The sequence below is a fragment of the Penaeus chinensis genome, chromosome 5 (assembly GCF_019202785.1).
Source record: "Penaeus chinensis breed Huanghai No. 1 chromosome 5, ASM1920278v2, whole genome shotgun sequence".
In the NCBI taxonomy this organism is placed as follows: Eukaryota; Metazoa; Arthropoda; class Malacostraca; order Decapoda; family Penaeidae; genus Penaeus; species Penaeus chinensis.
The window spans coordinates 33,719,514-33,738,309 of record NC_061823.1 but is presented as its reverse complement, the minus strand read 5'-3'; the positions used below and the strand labels follow the sequence as shown (position 1 = coordinate 33,738,309).

At 37.4% G+C, this 18,796-nt stretch overlaps 1 protein-coding gene and 5 non-coding genes across 6 annotated transcripts; all 6 read right to left on the bottom strand.

Moving 5' to 3' along the window:
• Positions 1–374: 374 nt before the first annotated feature.
• On the bottom strand, positions 375–446 carry Trnad-guc. The gene has a single exon. It is a non-coding gene; the product is annotated as a tRNA-Asp (tRNA).
• Positions 447–3,417: 2,971 nt separating this feature from the next.
• Positions 3,418–3,489, bottom strand: Trnad-guc. The gene has a single exon. It is a non-coding gene; the product is annotated as a tRNA-Asp (tRNA).
• A 1,848-nt stretch (positions 3,490–5,337) lies between these two features.
• Positions 5,338–5,409, bottom strand: Trnad-guc. The gene has a single exon. It is a non-coding gene; the product is annotated as a tRNA-Asp (tRNA).
• A 4,270-nt stretch (positions 5,410–9,679) lies between these two features.
• Positions 9,680–9,751, bottom strand: Trnad-guc. The gene has a single exon. It is a non-coding gene; the product is annotated as a tRNA-Asp (tRNA).
• A 2,707-nt stretch (positions 9,752–12,458) lies between these two features.
• On the bottom strand, positions 12,459–12,530 carry Trnad-guc. Its single transcript has one exon. It is a non-coding gene; the product is annotated as a tRNA-Asp (tRNA).
• A 2,277-nt stretch (positions 12,531–14,807) lies between these two features.
• LOC125025584 lies at positions 14,808–18,281 on the bottom strand. The gene has a single exon (XM_047613608.1). It carries the CDS (start codon positions 18,279–18,281, stop codon positions 14,808–14,810), a length of 3,474 nt encoding a protein of 1,157 aa, XP_047469564.1.
• Positions 18,282–18,796: the final 515 nt, after the last annotated feature.

Genomic DNA, 18,796 nt, shown 5'->3' with positions numbered 1-18,796 from the left:
AAACATATATATACACAAGCACATATATATGTATGCATGTGTTTGTATGTATGCATGTGTTTATGTATATATATGTGTATTCACAAGTAATGCGATCACATGCTAGAAATCTAATTAATTTCCAGTCTTATAAGTGTTATTCATGTCAAATATATGTATGTGCGTGTGTGTGTGTGTGTGTGTGTGTGTGTGTGTGTGTGTGTGTGTGTGTGTGCTTTGACATATAAAGTATTTATATATTATTTAAACCAGACAATAGTGTTGTTACTTTTTATAGAAAAACCGGGCGTCTTTTCACAAATTCATATTTTTTTCGTACTCGGCAGATTTGCACTGCATTACACCACCACTATAGCCCACGGCTCACAAAAAGCCTCCCCGGCGGGGAATCGAACCCCGGTCTCCCGCGTGACAGGCGGGGATACTCACCACTATACTACCGAGGAATTGGCATTTTAAATGGGATGAAGTTTGTTTTTAGGGTACAGTTATAAAAGTCGTAATTTATGAGTAGGGACTTGCGTTGAATATTAAATGAGTATTTATTGTTTAGGTATTTACTGTTTAGGCATCACATAATGCTGAAAGTATAATAAAGGATTATATACAAAATCTGAATGTTTTAACAATGTGACACTAGATTAACTCCTCTATCAAGGGCGTCTCCCGTGACTTGTAAGAGTGAAAAGTAATACAAATACTAATGATAATAATGATGATAATGTTATTCCGACTTATGCGCCTTGTGTTACTTGCCAGCTTTGAACAGAATGCTCCATTGAGCCCAACTCCATCAAAATAGTCTGGGATCAAAACTGCCCGCAATGGGAAAGAATCATAAATGATACATCCAGAACCAAGTTTTCTGTTGAATAAATCGCAACAATATATATATAATTTATATATAAGTTTGTGCATATCATATATATATATATATATATATATATATATATATGTATATACATATGTGTTTGTATGTATACATATATGATATACAAATATGCATGTAATATATATATATATATACATATATATATATGTATGTGTGTGTGTGTGTGTGTGTGTGTGTGTGTGTGTGTGTGTGTGTGTACATGTAATATATATGTATATATATACATATCTAATATAGATCTATACATGTAATATATATATATATATATATATATATATATATATATATATATAAAATATATGTATTTATATTTATATATATATATATGTATGTACATATAAATCTATACCTGTAATATATATATATATATATATATATATATATATGCATATGTAATATAAATCTAATATGTAATATCTAACTGTACATACATGTATATAAATATACTTATAAGATTATACTATATAAAACTATACATGGAATATATATGTATGTGTGTGTGCTACCGAGGATTTAGTAACGATGAATGATTTGAATATTGTGCTTATTATATAGACATATCAACAATTCAGTGCATTTTATCAGACTAAAATTTTACGTAGAGCCTCGCACTAACTGTGACTTACCCCCATCTCTTCCCTTTCCTTATTCCCATTTTTCTCTCTTGCTGTTATTGGCTGGTTCCCATCATACTCAGAAATGAGTTAATTTGTTGCTATTCATTAATATTTGTCATGGCAAGTTCCGTCCAGGTCTTGTTTACTTCTGATGGTCTTATTCTAGGTATGAGAGCTGACTCATCCGATCGAAATGTTAAATGGGATCGCATTTACACTCTAGAACAGGGGTTCCCAAACTGGGGTACATGTACCCCCAGGGGTACATTTGCACGTTTCAGGGGGTACATTTGGTCTGAAGGAAACAATTACTTGCACAATACATGGTGTTGTAATCTGCACTCAGATTGCACTTTTCTCATTTTCTTTGTGTTGATTAGCACCACCTTTATTGAAACCTTAGTAATTGCTTTATTTCTGTTTTCATCATTTAAGATGCCTATGTAATCTAAACATGCAGACTTAAATAATTAAAATATTAAAATGTCCTTTTTTACTATTAAGCTTAATTTTTAGTGTTAGGGGTACATGGGAACCTATAAAAAGCCTAAGGGGTACTGAGGAACAAAAAGTTTGGGAACCCCTGCTCTAGAAGTAACCTCCTTCCTAACTTAGTGGCGGTGGTTGGAGGAACCTGTTTAACATTTGACACAGTCCCAGTAACATGGTCGTTCATGGTTCACTATTCACGTCCATAACAATACTCTTCATGACCAAGTGTCTAGGGCCTACCAAGGTCAGTAACAGGCCTACGTCATTATGTGGAGAATTATTTCGGACTCTCTCGAGATCATCCCAGAGAGTAACTGTGATAATATGTCGTGGCATTCTTATGTCAACTGGCTAAGGCAGAGGCTCTCCTTTCGTTTATCGCAATTGTAGTCAGCTGAATGCGACTCCCTGTTCACCTGTTACCGATACTTTAAGAACAAATGCTTACCCACCTCACTTGTTGCATGGGACGCCCCTACCTGTTTTGTTTAGTTTTTTTTTTTTTTTTTTTTTTTTTCTTGGAAAAGGTCTTAAAAAACTTGATGAAAACCTGACTGGCATTGACCCTCCCAGGATTCCGGACATTATCTCCCTCACAACATCTATCGGAGCGTGCCATGATATTCTTTTTTTTTCCTTTTTTGTTTTTCTTTTTTACATCTCGAAGATGTATATATACATATATACATACATATATTATACACACATATATATTCGAAAGAGTGTGGCCCTAGTGCAGATGAATGAAAGGAGTCGTGACTCATGGCTTTATTAAAGAAGATAGATGTGAGACCCCCGAGAGATCCCCTTGTCCCCGGGGTCGAGGACGAGGTGATGGAGTTGGACCCTGTGTGGCTTGATCTGTCTGCTGTCTCTTTCACTCTCTGCCTGACGAAATGTGTCCTTTTATGCTACCATCGAGGGCGGATGCAGAAGTGTCAAAAGAGAAAGTAAAGCGGGTACCTGCAACCTCCCAAGGAAGAAAGGCAGCTGGTGGGTGTGAAGCGTATCATCCGGCCTTGCTATGTTGTTTAAAATGTATGTATACATATATATGTATATATACATATATATATACATGCAGATGTGTATATATATACATATACATGTATATATACATATATATGTATGTATATGTGAGTGTGTGTGTAAAGTATATAACAAGTATGAATATAAGCACGTATATCCATGATACATATGTTATGCAGTTACATACTGCAAACTGAATTAATTGATTAATTTCTAGTCTTATACATGTTATTCATATATGTATTTATGTGTGTATGTATTCACACACACACACTGTGGTGTCACTTATAGAAAGTATTGGCCTTTTTTCACATCCATGTAACTTTTTGTGGTCGGCAGAATTGCATTGCATTACACCACAACTATAGCTCACAGCTGACGAAAAGCCTCCCCGGCGGGGAATCGAACCCCGGTCTCCCGCGTGACAGGCGGGGATACTCACCACTATACTACCGAGGAATCGGCATTTAATATATGTATGAATAGGGAGTTTGTTTTCAAGATGCATTTAGAAGAGTCGGAATTTTGAGTAGGGGCTTGCATTGAATATGGAATGAATACTCATTTACTGTTTTGGCATCACATAATGTTGAAAGTGCAGTAGAATAAGTAGAATAACTATATATATATTTCTTTTTCTTGGCAAGTGATGAAATCCTGACTACCATTGAACCTCCTACGATTTTAGACATTATCATTGTCACAATAGCTGGCGAAGCGTGCCAAGATGTCCCAAGGGTTACTGGTTTCTGTAGTCTTACCGGGACGATGGACGCAGCCAAATTCCGTAGTGAGGTTGAATTACTTCCGAAGGATCCGCGACACTGGAATGACGCTCCCTTTGGTCCTGGTGGTCTAGTCTGCCTTGATCCTCGTTTTTGTCACAATGTTTTGCTTTGACTGAGTCGGTCAGATAAACCTTGGTATCATGCATTGGGTCTATTAAGTAGCATGAGTAATTTTTCCAGAAAAGCCACCTACTGTAGTATGGGCGCATTCTAGGCTTTTTGGCAACTTATTTATTGGTCTATTAGAAGAATAGCAAAGCAAGGCCGGATGGTACGCCTCACACCCACCAGTTGCCTTTCTTCCTTGGGAGGTTCCAGGTACCCGCTTTACTTTCTCTTTTGACACTTCTGTATCCGCGTTGAGTTTTCGTACATAATCACCATCACGATAGCTGGCGCAGCGTGCCATGATGTCCCAAGGGTTACTAGTTTCTTGCAATGGATTACTGTTGTAGTGGACGCAGTAACGAGGTTAATCACTCCTAAAGGATCCGCGACTCTGGAAAAACACTCCCATTTGTCCATGTAGTCTAGTCTGCCTTTATCTTTGTCTTTGTCACAATCTTCTGCATTATACATTGGGTATTTTGAGTAGAATGAGCAATCTTTCCATTCTTGACTTTTCGGCAACTTATTTCTTGGTCTGTTAGAATGATGGCAATATTCTGTGGTTTCTCACTATTCTGTCAAGAACATCAGTAACAGCAGCTGCATAACCCCATGCTTAGCACCAATGACAAATGACAATGGTGTAGGCGGCGGCGTGATGGGGGCAGCAGCCTTTGAGTTTTTGAAGGAGAATTAGAAAAAGGTATAACCTATCAACCATAGAAATGATCTTACATTGCATGTAGGAAACACATGTATGTGTATAAATATATATGTATATATGTATATATATATTTATGTATTTATGTATATATAAAGTACATAACAAGTATGAATACAAACGCTTATACATACTGTAAGTCACAGGATCCATGGGTTATGCAATCACATACTGGAAATTGAATATAATTGATTTTGAGTGTTATACATGTTATTCATGTTATACATACATATATATAAATATATATATATATATATATATATATAATCTACTTTGGCATGTTGTATAAAATATTATAAATTTGTCTTTATACATATATATATACGTATATATACACAAGCACATATATATGTATGCATGTGTTTGTATGTATGCATGTGTTTATGTATATATATGTGTATTCACAAGTAATGCGATCACATGCTAGAAATCTAATTAATTTCCAGTTTTATAAGTGTTATTCATGTCATATATATGTGTGTGTGCGTGTGTGTGTGTGTGTGTGTGTGTGTGTGTGTGTGTGTGTGTGCTTTGACATATAAAATATTTATATAATATTTAAACCAGACAATAGTGTTGTTACTTTTTATAGAACAAATAGGGCGTCTTTTCACAAATTCATATTTGTTTCGTACTCGGCAGATTTGCACTGCATTACACCACCACTATAGCCCACGGCTCACAAAAAGCCTCCCCGGCGGGGAATCGAACCCCGGTCTCCCGCGTGACAGGCGGGGATACTCACCACTATACTACCGAGGAATTGGCATTTAAAATGGGCATGAAGATTGTTTTTACGGGTACAGTTATAAAAGTCGTAATTTACGAGTAGGGACTTGCGTTGAATATTAAATGAGTATTTATTGTTTAGGCATTTATTGTTTAGGCATAACATAATGCTGAAAGTATAATTAAGGATTATATACAAAATCTGAATGTTTTAACAATGTGACACTAGATTAACTCCTCTATCAAGGGGGTCTCCCGTGACTTGTAAGAGTGGAAATGAATAATAATAATAATAATAATAATAATGATGATAATGTTATTCCGATGTATGCGCCTTGTGTTTCTTGCCAGCCTTAAACAGAATGCTCCATTGAGCCCAACTCCATCAAAATAGTCTGTGATCAAAACTGCCCGCAATGGGAAAGAATCATAAATGATACATCCAGAACCAAGTTTTCTGTTGAATAAATCGCAATATATATATACTTTATATATAAGTTTGTGCATATCATATATATATACATATATGTTTGTAAGTATACATATACGATATAAAAAATATACATGTAATATGTGTGTGTGTGTGTGTGTTGTGTGTGTGTGTGTGTGTGTGTGTGTGTGTGTGTGTGTGTGTGTGTGTGTGTGTGTGTGTGTGTGTGTGTGTGCATGTGCATGTAATATATATGTATATATATACATATCTAATATAGATCTATACATGTAATATATATCTATATATATATAATATAAAACTAATATGTATTATCTAACTGTACATACATGTATATAAATATACTTATAAGATTATACTATATAAAACTATACATGGAATATATATGTATGTGTGTGTGTTACCGAGGATTTAGTAACGATGAATGATATGAATATTCTGCTTATTATATAGAAATATCAACAATTCAGTGCATTTCTATGTCTAAAATTTTACGTAGAGCCTCGCACTAAATGTGACTTACCCCCATCTCTTCCCTTTCTTTATTCCCATTTTTCTCTCTTGCTGTTATTGGCTTGTTCACATCACACTCAGAAATGAGTTAATTTGTTGCTATTCATTAATATTTGTCATGGCAAGTTCCGTCCAGGTCTTGTTTACTTCTGATGGTCTTATTCTAGGTATGAGAGCTGACTCATCCGATCGAAATGTTAAATGGGATCGCATTTACACTCTAGATGTAACCTCCTTCCTAATTTAGTGGCGGTGGTTGGAGGAACCTGTTTAACATTTGACACAGTCCCGGTAACATGGTCGTTCATGGTTCACTATTCACGTCCATAACAATACTCTTCATGACAAAGTGTCTAGGGCCTACCAAGGTCAGTAACAGGCCTACGTCATTATGTGGAGAATTATTTCGGACTCTCTCGAGATCATCCCAGAGAGTAACTGTGATAATATGTCGTGGTATTCTTATGTCAACTGGCTAAGGCAGAGGCTCTCCTTTCGTTCATCGCAATTGTAGTCAGCTGAATGCGACTCCCTGTTCACCTGTTACCGATACTTTAGGAACAAATGCTTACCCACCTCACTTGTTGCATGGGACGCCCCTACCTGTTTTGTTTAGTTTTTTTTTTTTTTTTTTTTTTTTTTTTTCTTGGAAAAGGTCTTAAAAAACTTGATGAAAACCTGACTGGCATTGACCCTCCCAGGATTCCGGACATTATCTCCCTCACAACATCTATCGGAGCGTGCCATGATATTCTTTTTTTTCCTTTTTTGTTTTTCTTTTTTACATCTCGAAGATGTATATATACATATATATACATACATATATTATACACACATATATATTCGAAAGAGTGTGGCCCTAGTGCAGATGAATGAAAGGAGTCGTGACTCATGGCTTTATTAAAGAAGATAGATGTGAGACCCCCGAGAGATCCCCTTGTCCCCGGGGTCGAGGACGAGGTGATGGAGTTGGACCCTGTGTGGCTTGATCTGTCTGCTGTCTCTTTCACTCTCTGCCTGACGAAATGTGTCCTTTTATGCTACCATCGAGGGCGGATGCAGAAGTGTCAAAAGAGAAAGTAAAGCGGGTACCTGCAACCTCCCAAGGAAGAAAGGCAGCTGGTGGGTGTGAAGCGTATCATCCGGCCTTGCTATGTTGTTTAAAATGTATGTATACATATATATGTATATATACATATATGTATATATACATGCAGATGTGTATATAAATATATATATACATATACATGTATATATATACATATATATGTATGTATAAGTGTGTGTGTGTGTAAAGTATATAACAAGTATGAATATAAGCACGTATATCCATGATACATATGTTATGCAGTTACATACTGCAAACTGAATTAATTGATTAATTTCTAGTCTTATACATGTTATTCATATATGTATTTATGTGTGTATGTATTCACACACACACACTGTGGTGTCACTTATAGAAAGTAATGGCCTTTTTTCACATCCATGTAACTTTTTTGTGGTCGGCAGAATTGCATTGCATTACACCACAACTATAGTTCACAGCTGACGAAAAGCCTCCCCGGCAGGGAATCGAACCCCGGTCTCCCGCGTGACAGGCGGGGATACTCACCACTATACTACCGAGGAATCGGCATTTAATATATGTATGAATAGGGAGTTTGTTTTCAAGATGCATTTAGAAGAGTCGGAATTTTGAGTAGGGGCTTGCATTGAATATGGAATGAATACTCATTTACTGTTTTGGCATCACATAATGTTGAAGTGCAGTAGAATAAGTAGAATAACTATATATATATATTTCTTTTTCTTGGCAAGTGAGGAAATCCTGACTACCATTGAACCTCCTACGATTTTAGACATTATCATTGTCACAATAGCTGGCGAAGCGTGCCAAGATGTCCCAAGGGTTACTGGTTTCTGTAGTCTTACCGGGACGATGGACGCAGCCAAATTCCGTAGTGAGGTTGAATTACTTCCGAAGGATCCGCGACACTGGAATGACGCTCCCTTTGGTCCTGGTGGTCTAGTCTGCCTTGATCCTCGTTTTTGTCACAATGTTTTGCTTTGACTGAGTCGGTCAGATAAACCTTGGTATCATGCATTGGGTCTATTGAGTAGCATGAGTAATCTTTCCAGAAAAGCCACCTACTGCAGTATGGGCGCATTCTAGGCTTTTTGGCAACTTATTTATTGGTCTATTAGAAGGATGGCAATATTGTGTGTTTTCTCACCATTCTGTCAGGAAAAGCAGCTGCATAACCCCATGTTTGGCACCAATGGCAAATGGGCGGCGGTGTGATGGGAGCAGCAGCCTTTATTCGAAATTTGAAGGGAAAGTTAAAAAGTGTAACCTGACTGGCATTGAGCTTCCCATGATTCCGGACATTATCACCATCACAATGATATACCAAGGGTTACTGTTTTTTGGTTTTTTTTTCAAAGGCCTAATGTCGCGAGGTTGAGTCACTCCCGAAGATGAGTGTGTGTGTGTATATCTATATATATATATATACTATATATATATATATATATGCATATATACATTTATATACACATACATATCAACGAAAGAGTGTGACCTTTGTGCTAGTGAATGAAAGGAGTCGTTTGTTAAGGAAGGTAGATGTGAAACACCCGAAAGTTCCACTTGTCCCAAGGCCCGAGGACGAGGTGGTGGAGCTGTACCCTGAGTGGCTTGGTCTGTCATCTCACGCTCTCTCTCTCTCTCTCTCTCTCTCTCTCTCTCTCTCTCTCTCTCTCTCTCTATCTATCTATCTATCTCTCTCTCTCTCTGTCTGTCTGTCTGACGAAACGTTCGAGGGCGGATATTACTTATGTTGCAGAAGTGTCAAGAGAGAAAGTAAAGCGGGTATCTGCATCCTCCCAACGGTATGAGGCGTACCATCCGACGTTGCTATATATTGTTTATTATATACATATATATATATGTATGTATGTATATGTAAATATACATGTGTGTATGTATATGTAAATATACATGTGTGTATGTATATGTAAATATACATGTGTGTATGTATATGTAAAGTATATAACAAATATGAAAATAAACGCGTATATCCATAATCCGTGTGTTATGCAGTCATATACTGCAAATTGAATCTAATTGATTTCCAGTTTACACATGTTTTCATATGAATATATGCATATATACATATATATATATATATATACTCTGACATGCATTATAATATATTGTAATCATCACTTCTTTAATCCAGACAACTTATAGAGAGAAATGGCCATGTCGATTTTCGTGGTCGGTAGATTTGCACTGCACTACACCACCATTATATCCCAAAACGGACGAAAAGCCTCCCCGGCGGGGAATCGAACCCCGGTCTCCCGCGTGACAGGCGGGGATACTCACCACTATACTACCGAGGAATCGGCAATCACTACAGTCATCAATAGGAAGTCTGTTGTCATGGTACATTTATAAGAGTCGTATTTTTTAGTAGGTGTTTGCGTTGAACATTATATGAATACACATTTATAAAAACAACAACAATAATAATATAAGCATTATTCCGGCATATGTGTCTGCACTTGTATTTCTTGCCAGCCTTAAACAAAATGTTCCATTGAGCCCAGCCCTGTCAAAATAGTCTGGGATTAATACTTCCTGCAATGGGAAAAAATCATAAATCATACATCAAGAATCAGGTTTTCAGTTGAATACATCTCAACAATATATATACTTTATATATAATTTTGCGATATGTATGCATGTATATATGTATACATAATAAATATATGCATGTAACGTGTATATATATTATATACATGTGCGTATACGTATATAATATATATATATACATGTAATATTTATCTATATATATACACATATGCATGTACGTATATATACATATTTAGCATAAAACTATACATGTAATATTCATACATACGAGGATTTATGACGGTGGAATAAAAGAAACTTGTATTCATAATCCAAATGTATATTCACAAATACTCATAAAAAAAAATCGATGATATAGGCGAGTTGTAACTACGTGAGTTCGGGTCGCTGAAAGTTGGGCCACCGAAGTGTGTGGCGCCAAGCTATGTACTTGACCAGTTGAAGAGTAAGGGTGTTGGACTTTCTGGTTTGCTCATGAGTCTATTGCAGTGGGTACTTTATTCCAGCTATTATGACATGTATTGAAACTACATTTTACAGGGTCAGTATAGCCATCATACTCGGTGTACTCTCATGTCGCGAAGATCGGAGGTACACGCGACAAGCAAACAACCAAATAATCACCCGGCGCCTGGAAGCATTGATTGATATTAAAACATCACCATCACCAAATAAACCCTTTACAGTGATGTAAATATTGCGTTTATTATAAAGAGATATCAGCAATTCAGTACATTTCTATCAGTTATGAAATTTACGCTGATACTTGCACTAAATGTGACTTATTCTCATATTTTCCCTTTTTCTCATTTACCTTATTGCAGTCTTTTCCCTTCTCGTTACTTTTATTGACTTGTTCCCACCATACTCAGAAATCAGTTAATTATTGCTGTTCGCTGTTCAATGTCTTACTTCTTATAGTCTTCTTCCAAGTATGGGAGCTGACTCATCTGATTAATATAACTAAATGGTAGAGGATGGAATCAAGGAGGATTTCGAATCTGCAGTCTCACTTTCAATAAACCTAGTTTGTGCATTGTGGGTTTTTCTACCATAGTATCAACACGGAAGAGTGTTTTACCCTTCAAATAACTAAATATTTCAATGGTATCTGGATCGCCTCTCCATTCCAGCCTCCATAGGTAACCTTCCTGAGTGGCGATGGTCGGAGGAACCTGTTTAAATAATAACATTAGACAATCACCTCTCTCACTGTTCAGGTCCATAACAACACTCATCATGACCAAGCGTCTAGGGCCTACTATGCGTAGTGATAGCCCCGCGTCATTTGGTGGAGAATTCCTTCGGATTCTCGAGATCATTACAGAAAATAACTGTGATAATATCTCGTTGCATTTTTATGGCTAAGGCAGAGGTTCTCCCTTCCTTGTTCACAACAAGTGCTTACCCACCTCCCTCGCCGCATGGTACGCCCCTACCTGCCCTTTTTTTTCTTGGCAAAGATCTTCATGATGAGAACCTGATTTTCATTGAGCTTCCCATGATACCGGACATTATCACCATCACTGCAGCTAACGAAGCGTGCCTTGATGTACCAAGGGTTATTGTTTTTTTTCCAAAGGCTTACTGTCGCGAGGTTGAGTCACTCCCGAAGTTGTGTGTGTGTATATATATATAATATATATATATTTTTTAAGCATATATACATATATATATATAAATACACATATATATACATCAGCGAAGGACGGTGTCCTTTGTGCAGATGAATGAAAGGAGTCGTTTGTTAAGGAAGGTGGAAACACCCGAGAGTTCCACTTGTCCCCGGGGTCGAGGAAGATATGGTGGAACTGGACCCTGTGTGGCTTAGTCTGTCTGCTGTCTCTCTCTCTCTCTCTCTCTCTCTCTCTCTCTCTCTCTCTCTCTCTCTCTCTCTCTCTCTCTCTGACGAAACATGTCCTTTTATGCGGCGGCTCCGTGCGAGGGCGGATGCTTACTTATTTTTTCAGAAGTGTCAAAAGAGAAAGTAAAGCGGGTACCTACATCCTCCCAAGGGTGTGAAGCGTACCATCCGGCCTTGCTATGTATTATTTATTACATATATATATATATGCATATATATATATGTATGTATGTATATGTAAATATATATATATATATATATATAAATATATATGTGTGTGTGTGTATGAGTGTACATGTAAAGTATATAATAAGTATGAATACAAACGCGTATATCCATGTTCCATTTGTTATGCAGTCATATACTGCAAACTTTTTCATACAAGTTTTTCATACATATATGCATGTATGTATGTATATACATATAGATGTGTATGTGTATGTATATATTCTGATGTGCATTATAATATATAGTAATCATCACTTCTTTAATCCAGACAACTTATAGAGAGAAATGGCCCTTTTACTTTTCGTGGTCGGTAGATTTGCACTGCACTACACCACCATTATATCCCAAAGCTGACGAAAAGCCTCCCCGGCGGGGAATCGAACCCCGGTCTCCCGCGTGACAGGCGGGGATACTCACCACTATACTACCGAGGAATCGGCGATTAGAGAAGGCATGAATAGGAAGCTTGTTTTCAAGGTACATATATTAATTTCGTAATTTTTAAGTAAGTACATGCCTTAAATATTAATTAATACGGATTTATTGCTTAGGCATCGCATAATGCTGAAAGTAGAATAAGTAAAATATATATGAAATCTGAATGTTTAAATCATGTGACATTAGGTTAACTCTTTAATGAAAAGCGTTTCCAGCTGGCCTGAAGTACTCTCTTGGAATCAATTAACCCCATGTACCATCCTATTATTTTCAACTATGAACAGCATGAGGCATGAATACTGTAAATAGATTGTGTAAAGTAAATAACAACAACAATAATAATGTTATTCGTACGTATGCGTCTGCGCTTGTATTTCTTGCCAGCCTTAAACCCATTCATGTCAAAATTGGCTGGGATCAACACAAACTAGGCATCAAAAAACAGGTTTTCTGTTAAACATATCACAACCCTATATATAAGTGAAAATGTATATATATATATATATTATGAATCTGTACATGAAATACAAAATATATATATGTATGGATAAATGCACATATAAATCTATACATGCAATAATATATATATATATATACACATGCATTTGTTTATATAAATATATAAATCTCTGCATGCTATGTATACATATATGTACGTGTATGTGTATATGTAAATACCAGGATCTTTTAGGTTCATAGAGGATTTTCTAATTTTGAGGACACAAGCAAACATGCAGAACATTCAAAACAAAGGTTTATTTACAATAAATGGACACACGAAAGTTCAAAAATAACAATGTTCCGTTTTTCCAAGTCAGTTGTATTCAGTTCAGAATAAGAGCAAGACACTTCTTTCCACCAATGGCCACGAATAACTTGTGGGAGGCGTAACCTTGAAGCGGCCACGTGGATATGGATGGTCAGTCTTGGATGGTCAGTTTTGGAAATAATAATGAAGCCTCCGTGCCTGGCCCTTGACACAAGTAGGTTCTTCTGCATGTTTGGCAAAAATATAATGGTTTATCCACACTGTACAGATTCCTCACAAAAAGAAAAAGAAAATTACCAAAACTAGGATAGGGAGAGAACCTCACCTTACGGCTATGGTCGAGTAGAGTGAGGAACCCCGTACCCACTACCCAACAACCAGGCTCAGGATCGAACCGGGATTCGGATCTGGATTCGACCACCGAATCCATATCGAACCGCCACGTACGCAGGCGCAACAGTTTCAATATTTAAAAAGGCAAATAATAACCGCACATCTTCACACGGCTCCCCCAACAAGTATCTATCCAACAGATAGATACAAACAATGTTTTAAGTGGGAAACTAAAGACGACAGCTTTCAACATGTGTTAATAACGATAAGCTTCTATAATCCTTATTTACAAGATAACCCAAACCTCTTACTTCAAGATGCTTACAACAACGGTCCACTAGTCATTGTCACATTTAGATAATACATTTAATATACAGTACCGCTCACTTAAACTTGTATATATATAGATTATAAAATAAATTATTAGCAACTACAGGGAGTAGACAAACAAAAAAAGGGGGGAAAAAAAATCTTAGTTTTCATTCCACTTCCACAAAGGCTGTGGAGTGAACATATTCAGCAAAGTAGTCCCCAGTATTTAAGTACTAAATACGATAGTGGGAGATTTCATAATTTCAAATTTGACACTTCTCCCAACAGATGTATTTCAAAAAGTCAAGTTAATTTCCGGAACGACTTAGTAAATCCGCTCCAAGATTATCACGTCCTGCAACGTGAACCAACCGAAAACGATATGATTGCAAACTTCAAGACCACCGTAAAAGTCTATTGTTGGACCCCTTGAATTTATTCATATAAATTAATGGCTTGTGGTCTACTTCTAAGATAAATTCTTGACCTATTAAATAGTACTTAAAACGATTTATACCGAATATTATAGACAAGCCTTCTTTCTCGATGGTTGAATACCTCCTCTCTCTGTCTAATAGTTTTCGACTAGCGTATGCCACAGGAAATGGACGACCATCTACGTACTGTAGAAGAACGGCTCCAAGCCCAACATCCGATGAATCTGTTCGTAAGACAAAAGGAAGGGAAACATCAGGTATCTTTAATATGGGTTTGGAAGCTAATGCCGTTTTCAATTGTTCAAAGACTTTATTCAATTCATCTGTCCACTTCAGGGGTTCACTAACATTTTTACGTAACAAGTCTGATAAAGAGCTTGTCAAAGTAGATGCTTGCGGAATGAACATCCTATAAAATGAAATTAAGCCAAGGAAGTCTTCTTTGTGCAAGGTGGTGGTAAACTAAGTATGGCTTCTATTTTATCAAGCTTTGGATGCAAATAGTTACCATCAAGAATAAATCCTAAATACGGAATAGACTTAAAACCGAATCTACACTTGGAAGGTTTGGCAGTGAGGTTGTGCTCACGTAATCTTTGTAGTACTGAAAGAATGGCCTGAGTATGTTCTTCCCAAGTTTTAGTATGGATGAAAATATTATCAAAGTAGAAGGAAACATTCTTTAACCCAGCTAAAACAATGCGCATAAGGCGAACATAAGTGGCACAAGCATTTACCAACCCGAAAGGCATTCGGCAAAATTCCATTAGACCCTTGTGTGAGGGAAATGCCGTTAAAGGTCTGGCTTTCTCTGAAAGTTTGACTTGGTAATAAGCTTTAGTAAGATCTAACTCGGAGAAATATTTACATCCTGAAAATTTATACAGGTCTTCTTCCATATTGCAAGCTGGCTCAGCATGGAAATTAGTTACAGAGTTAACAGCTCGATAATCTATGGCCATACGGTAGCTACCATCTGACTTTTTTACCATGACAACTGGAGACGAATGCGGGGAGGACGATAGCTGTATTATCCCTTGTTCAAGTAATCGGTCTACTTCCGCTTCAAAGTGCGACTTTAAATGTATTGGAATGGGGTAAATCTTAGACTTAATACGTTCTGTAGTATTAACTTCAATATCATGCTCTAAGGTGTTGGTACAACCAGGAATTAATGAAAATACATCTCGAAAATTGGTAGTTAATGATTGAATATCAGATTTCTGCTCTGCTGAAAGATCAGAGCAAACATCAGGTTGGTCTTTCTCGGGCAAAATGGACATTTCTCCATCAGTAGTTAAAGGAAAATTACTATTGCACAATTCAGCATCTTCAAGAATGCAATTCTGAACTACTTTTGGGTTGGTTTCTACATCTATCTTACTTTCTTCGTCCATAACATTAGATTGGCAACTTATGGCTCTCCTATGATACTTCTTTAGAAGGTTAGCATGAAGCAACTTGGGTTTTCCACCTTCATCTATAAGATAATTTACCTTGTTACGGCATTCCAGAACAGTATATGGGCCTTTCCATGACAAGAGTAATTTGTTACTGCTATCAGGGAGGAGTACAAGAACTTCCTCACCTGGATTAAATTTCCTATCCTGAGATTTTAAGTCAAAGTATGATTTGAATTTAGAGGAACTAATCTCAGCATTTTTAGCTGCAATTTTGGCACACTCTTCCAACTTATCTTTTAATTCAATGACATATTGAAAAGAAGATCTATCATCATCCTTAATGGTTGTGTCTTCCCACAAGTCCCTTAAAACTGAAAGTGGCCCTCGGACTGTCCGTCCATAAAGTAGCTCGAAAGCTGAAAACCCAGTTCGATCGCTAGGAATCTCATGCATAGCAAACAATGTGGGGACGAGATATCTGTGCCATTCTCGTGGTTTGTCGCTACACAATTTCCTTAGGGAAGCTTTTAGAGTTGCATGAAGTCTTTCCACCCTTCCATTCCCACTAGGATGATAGGGAGTAGTAAAAAGTGGCTTAACTCCCAATAATTTGTGTAATTCACCCATTAGTTGGGAAACAAATTGTCTTCCTCTATCAGACAAAATTTCCCGAGGTATACCAACCCTTGAAAAGATCACCAGAAGGGCTTCGGCTACAGATATGGAATCAATCTCTTTAAGAGGTAATGCTTCTGGAAAACCAGTTGCAAAATCTATCAAGGTTAAGATATAACGGTGACCCTCAGAAGATGGAGGAGATAAAGGACCTACCAAGTCAATGGAAACGCGAGAAAATGGCTCCGTTAAAATAGGCATAGACTTTAATGGTACTGGTCTTACTCTACCTTTAGTCGACATCCTCTGACACTTATCACAAGATTTACAGAAATCCCTGATTTCAGCCCCCATGTTTGGCCAATAGAAATGGTCCTTAATACGCATTTCTGATTTCCGATGAGAGAAATGACCAGCCAAGGGGCTCTCATGTCCTACTGAGAGAATGATAGCTCTACATTCGCTAGGTACTACTAGGGAAGATTTACCTACCCTTTCACAGTGCTGTGAAGCAACACAAGTACGGTAAAGTAGACCATTTCTTATCTCATACTTAAACTCTGTGCCGTCTCGCATTTTATCAATTTCATTGGTCTTAATTTTTTTCCAAAATTGGGTCAGAGAATGACATTCTGCCTGCAATTTTGCAAATTCCTTTGGAGTTACTTTAAGGGGTTCAATCTCTGGTAAGACTAAAGGGTGAACCCTTTTTACTTTAGAGGATCTAGTTTGAATTGCAAAAGAAGAATCAAGAGTGGTATGTGAATGTCGAGTTACATTAAAGTCAGAATCTGGAGATAATTTGGGAGCATGTGCCCCTGGTACATTCCCAACCAAAATACTGCAAAATTTAATTGGTGCTCTCACTACATCAACCCAACCTTCGAAGTATGGACACTTCGAGAAGCATTTAATTTTGGGGAAATAATCCACTCGGCCCAGATAATCTTCTATCCCCACCAGATCAGCACTAGAGACATCAACATCAGGTAAAACCTTGTCAGATACAATAACACAAGTGCACCCTGTATCTCTGAGAATAGTGGATACCCACACCCCATTCAAGGTACCAGCTGTCATAAACTTAGAATTTCCTCTGTCACTCAGACTAAATCCAACTTTATGAGTTGTAACTGAGGAATATTGTTTGTAAGCTAGGGGATTTTTAGGACAGCGAGACCTTATGTGTCCTACGTCACCACACCCATGACACTTCACAGATGAAAAATCCCTATTCATAGCTGAATGAGCTGGAGTTGAGAACTTTGGAGCCACACTTCTCTTACCTTGGTCAGAGGACTGATATGACTTGGGGTATGCACTGTGAGCAGAGGCCCAATTATCTGACAGACTTACTGCATCAGATAAAGAAGAGACGTTGTGTTCTTTCACATATACTCGCAGATCTGGTGAAATGGAAGACATTAGTTGGTCCAGCAACATAAAATCACGAAGAGATGTATAATCTTTTGTGATGGCGCACGCATCCACCCAATAGTCAAATAACCGACCTAGCCTTACAGCAAATTGCTCATAGGTTTCACCATATTTTATTTTAGCAGATCTAAAGTCATTCCTATAACTAGCTGGAGTTTTACTATAACCCCACAAGAGAGCTTTTTTTAACAACTGATAATCTGATGTAATTTCCGGAGGCAGCGAGGTGTAGATATCAACTGCCTTTCCTGTCAACAAACTTCCTACTCTAATAGCTAATGTTTCTTCTTTGATATTTAACAGGCTAGAAAGGCGCTCAAACTTGATTTGGTAGGAGGTTATATCTTCCTCATCTTTAAAGACTGGTAAACTAGGACACGAGGCACCTCCAAAAAGAGCCCGAGTGATTGAACTGGCTGAAGAATTTTTTAAACGAGCCATCTGAAGGTCATGTTCGAGTTTAACCCTTTTCTTTCTCTGCTTCTAATTGTTCTTTCTGAAAGGCTCTTTCTTTTGCTCTCTCCTCTCGTGCAAGCGTCTGTTGACTAAGGACATATTGAGGAATATCATTTCCTTGAAGGCCTAATGCTTCAGCCTGAGATTTTAGCACCTCAAAAGTAAGATCTGACATTACGCTAAATAAAAAAAATAAAAATCTTTACTGCTGACCGACCAAGTAGTACGAAGAATATTTGAAAAAAAAACTAGAGGAGCCTTTGCTCGCACCAAGCAACACAAAACTGGTCTCAATAGACCGAACTCACCGACATGACGTCAATACCGGGACATTCAGGAGAATACTCTTTCTTCCCCTCAAGAAGGTAAGAATATCCACACTCACTACCTGAAGTCCAACCGGTTCACCTCCGGGCCCCAAGGACGGCAAACCATGAAGGGGAAACCTTCCCGCAACAACTACAACAAATCCACCTTCACGTACTGCCTCACAGCACTGA

Excerpts from the sequence above, each read along its gene's own strand:
- LOC125025584 (XM_047613608.1), bottom strand. The coding sequence starts at position 18,281 with ATGGCTCGTTTAAAAAATTCTTCAGCCAGTTCAATCACTCGGGCTCTT.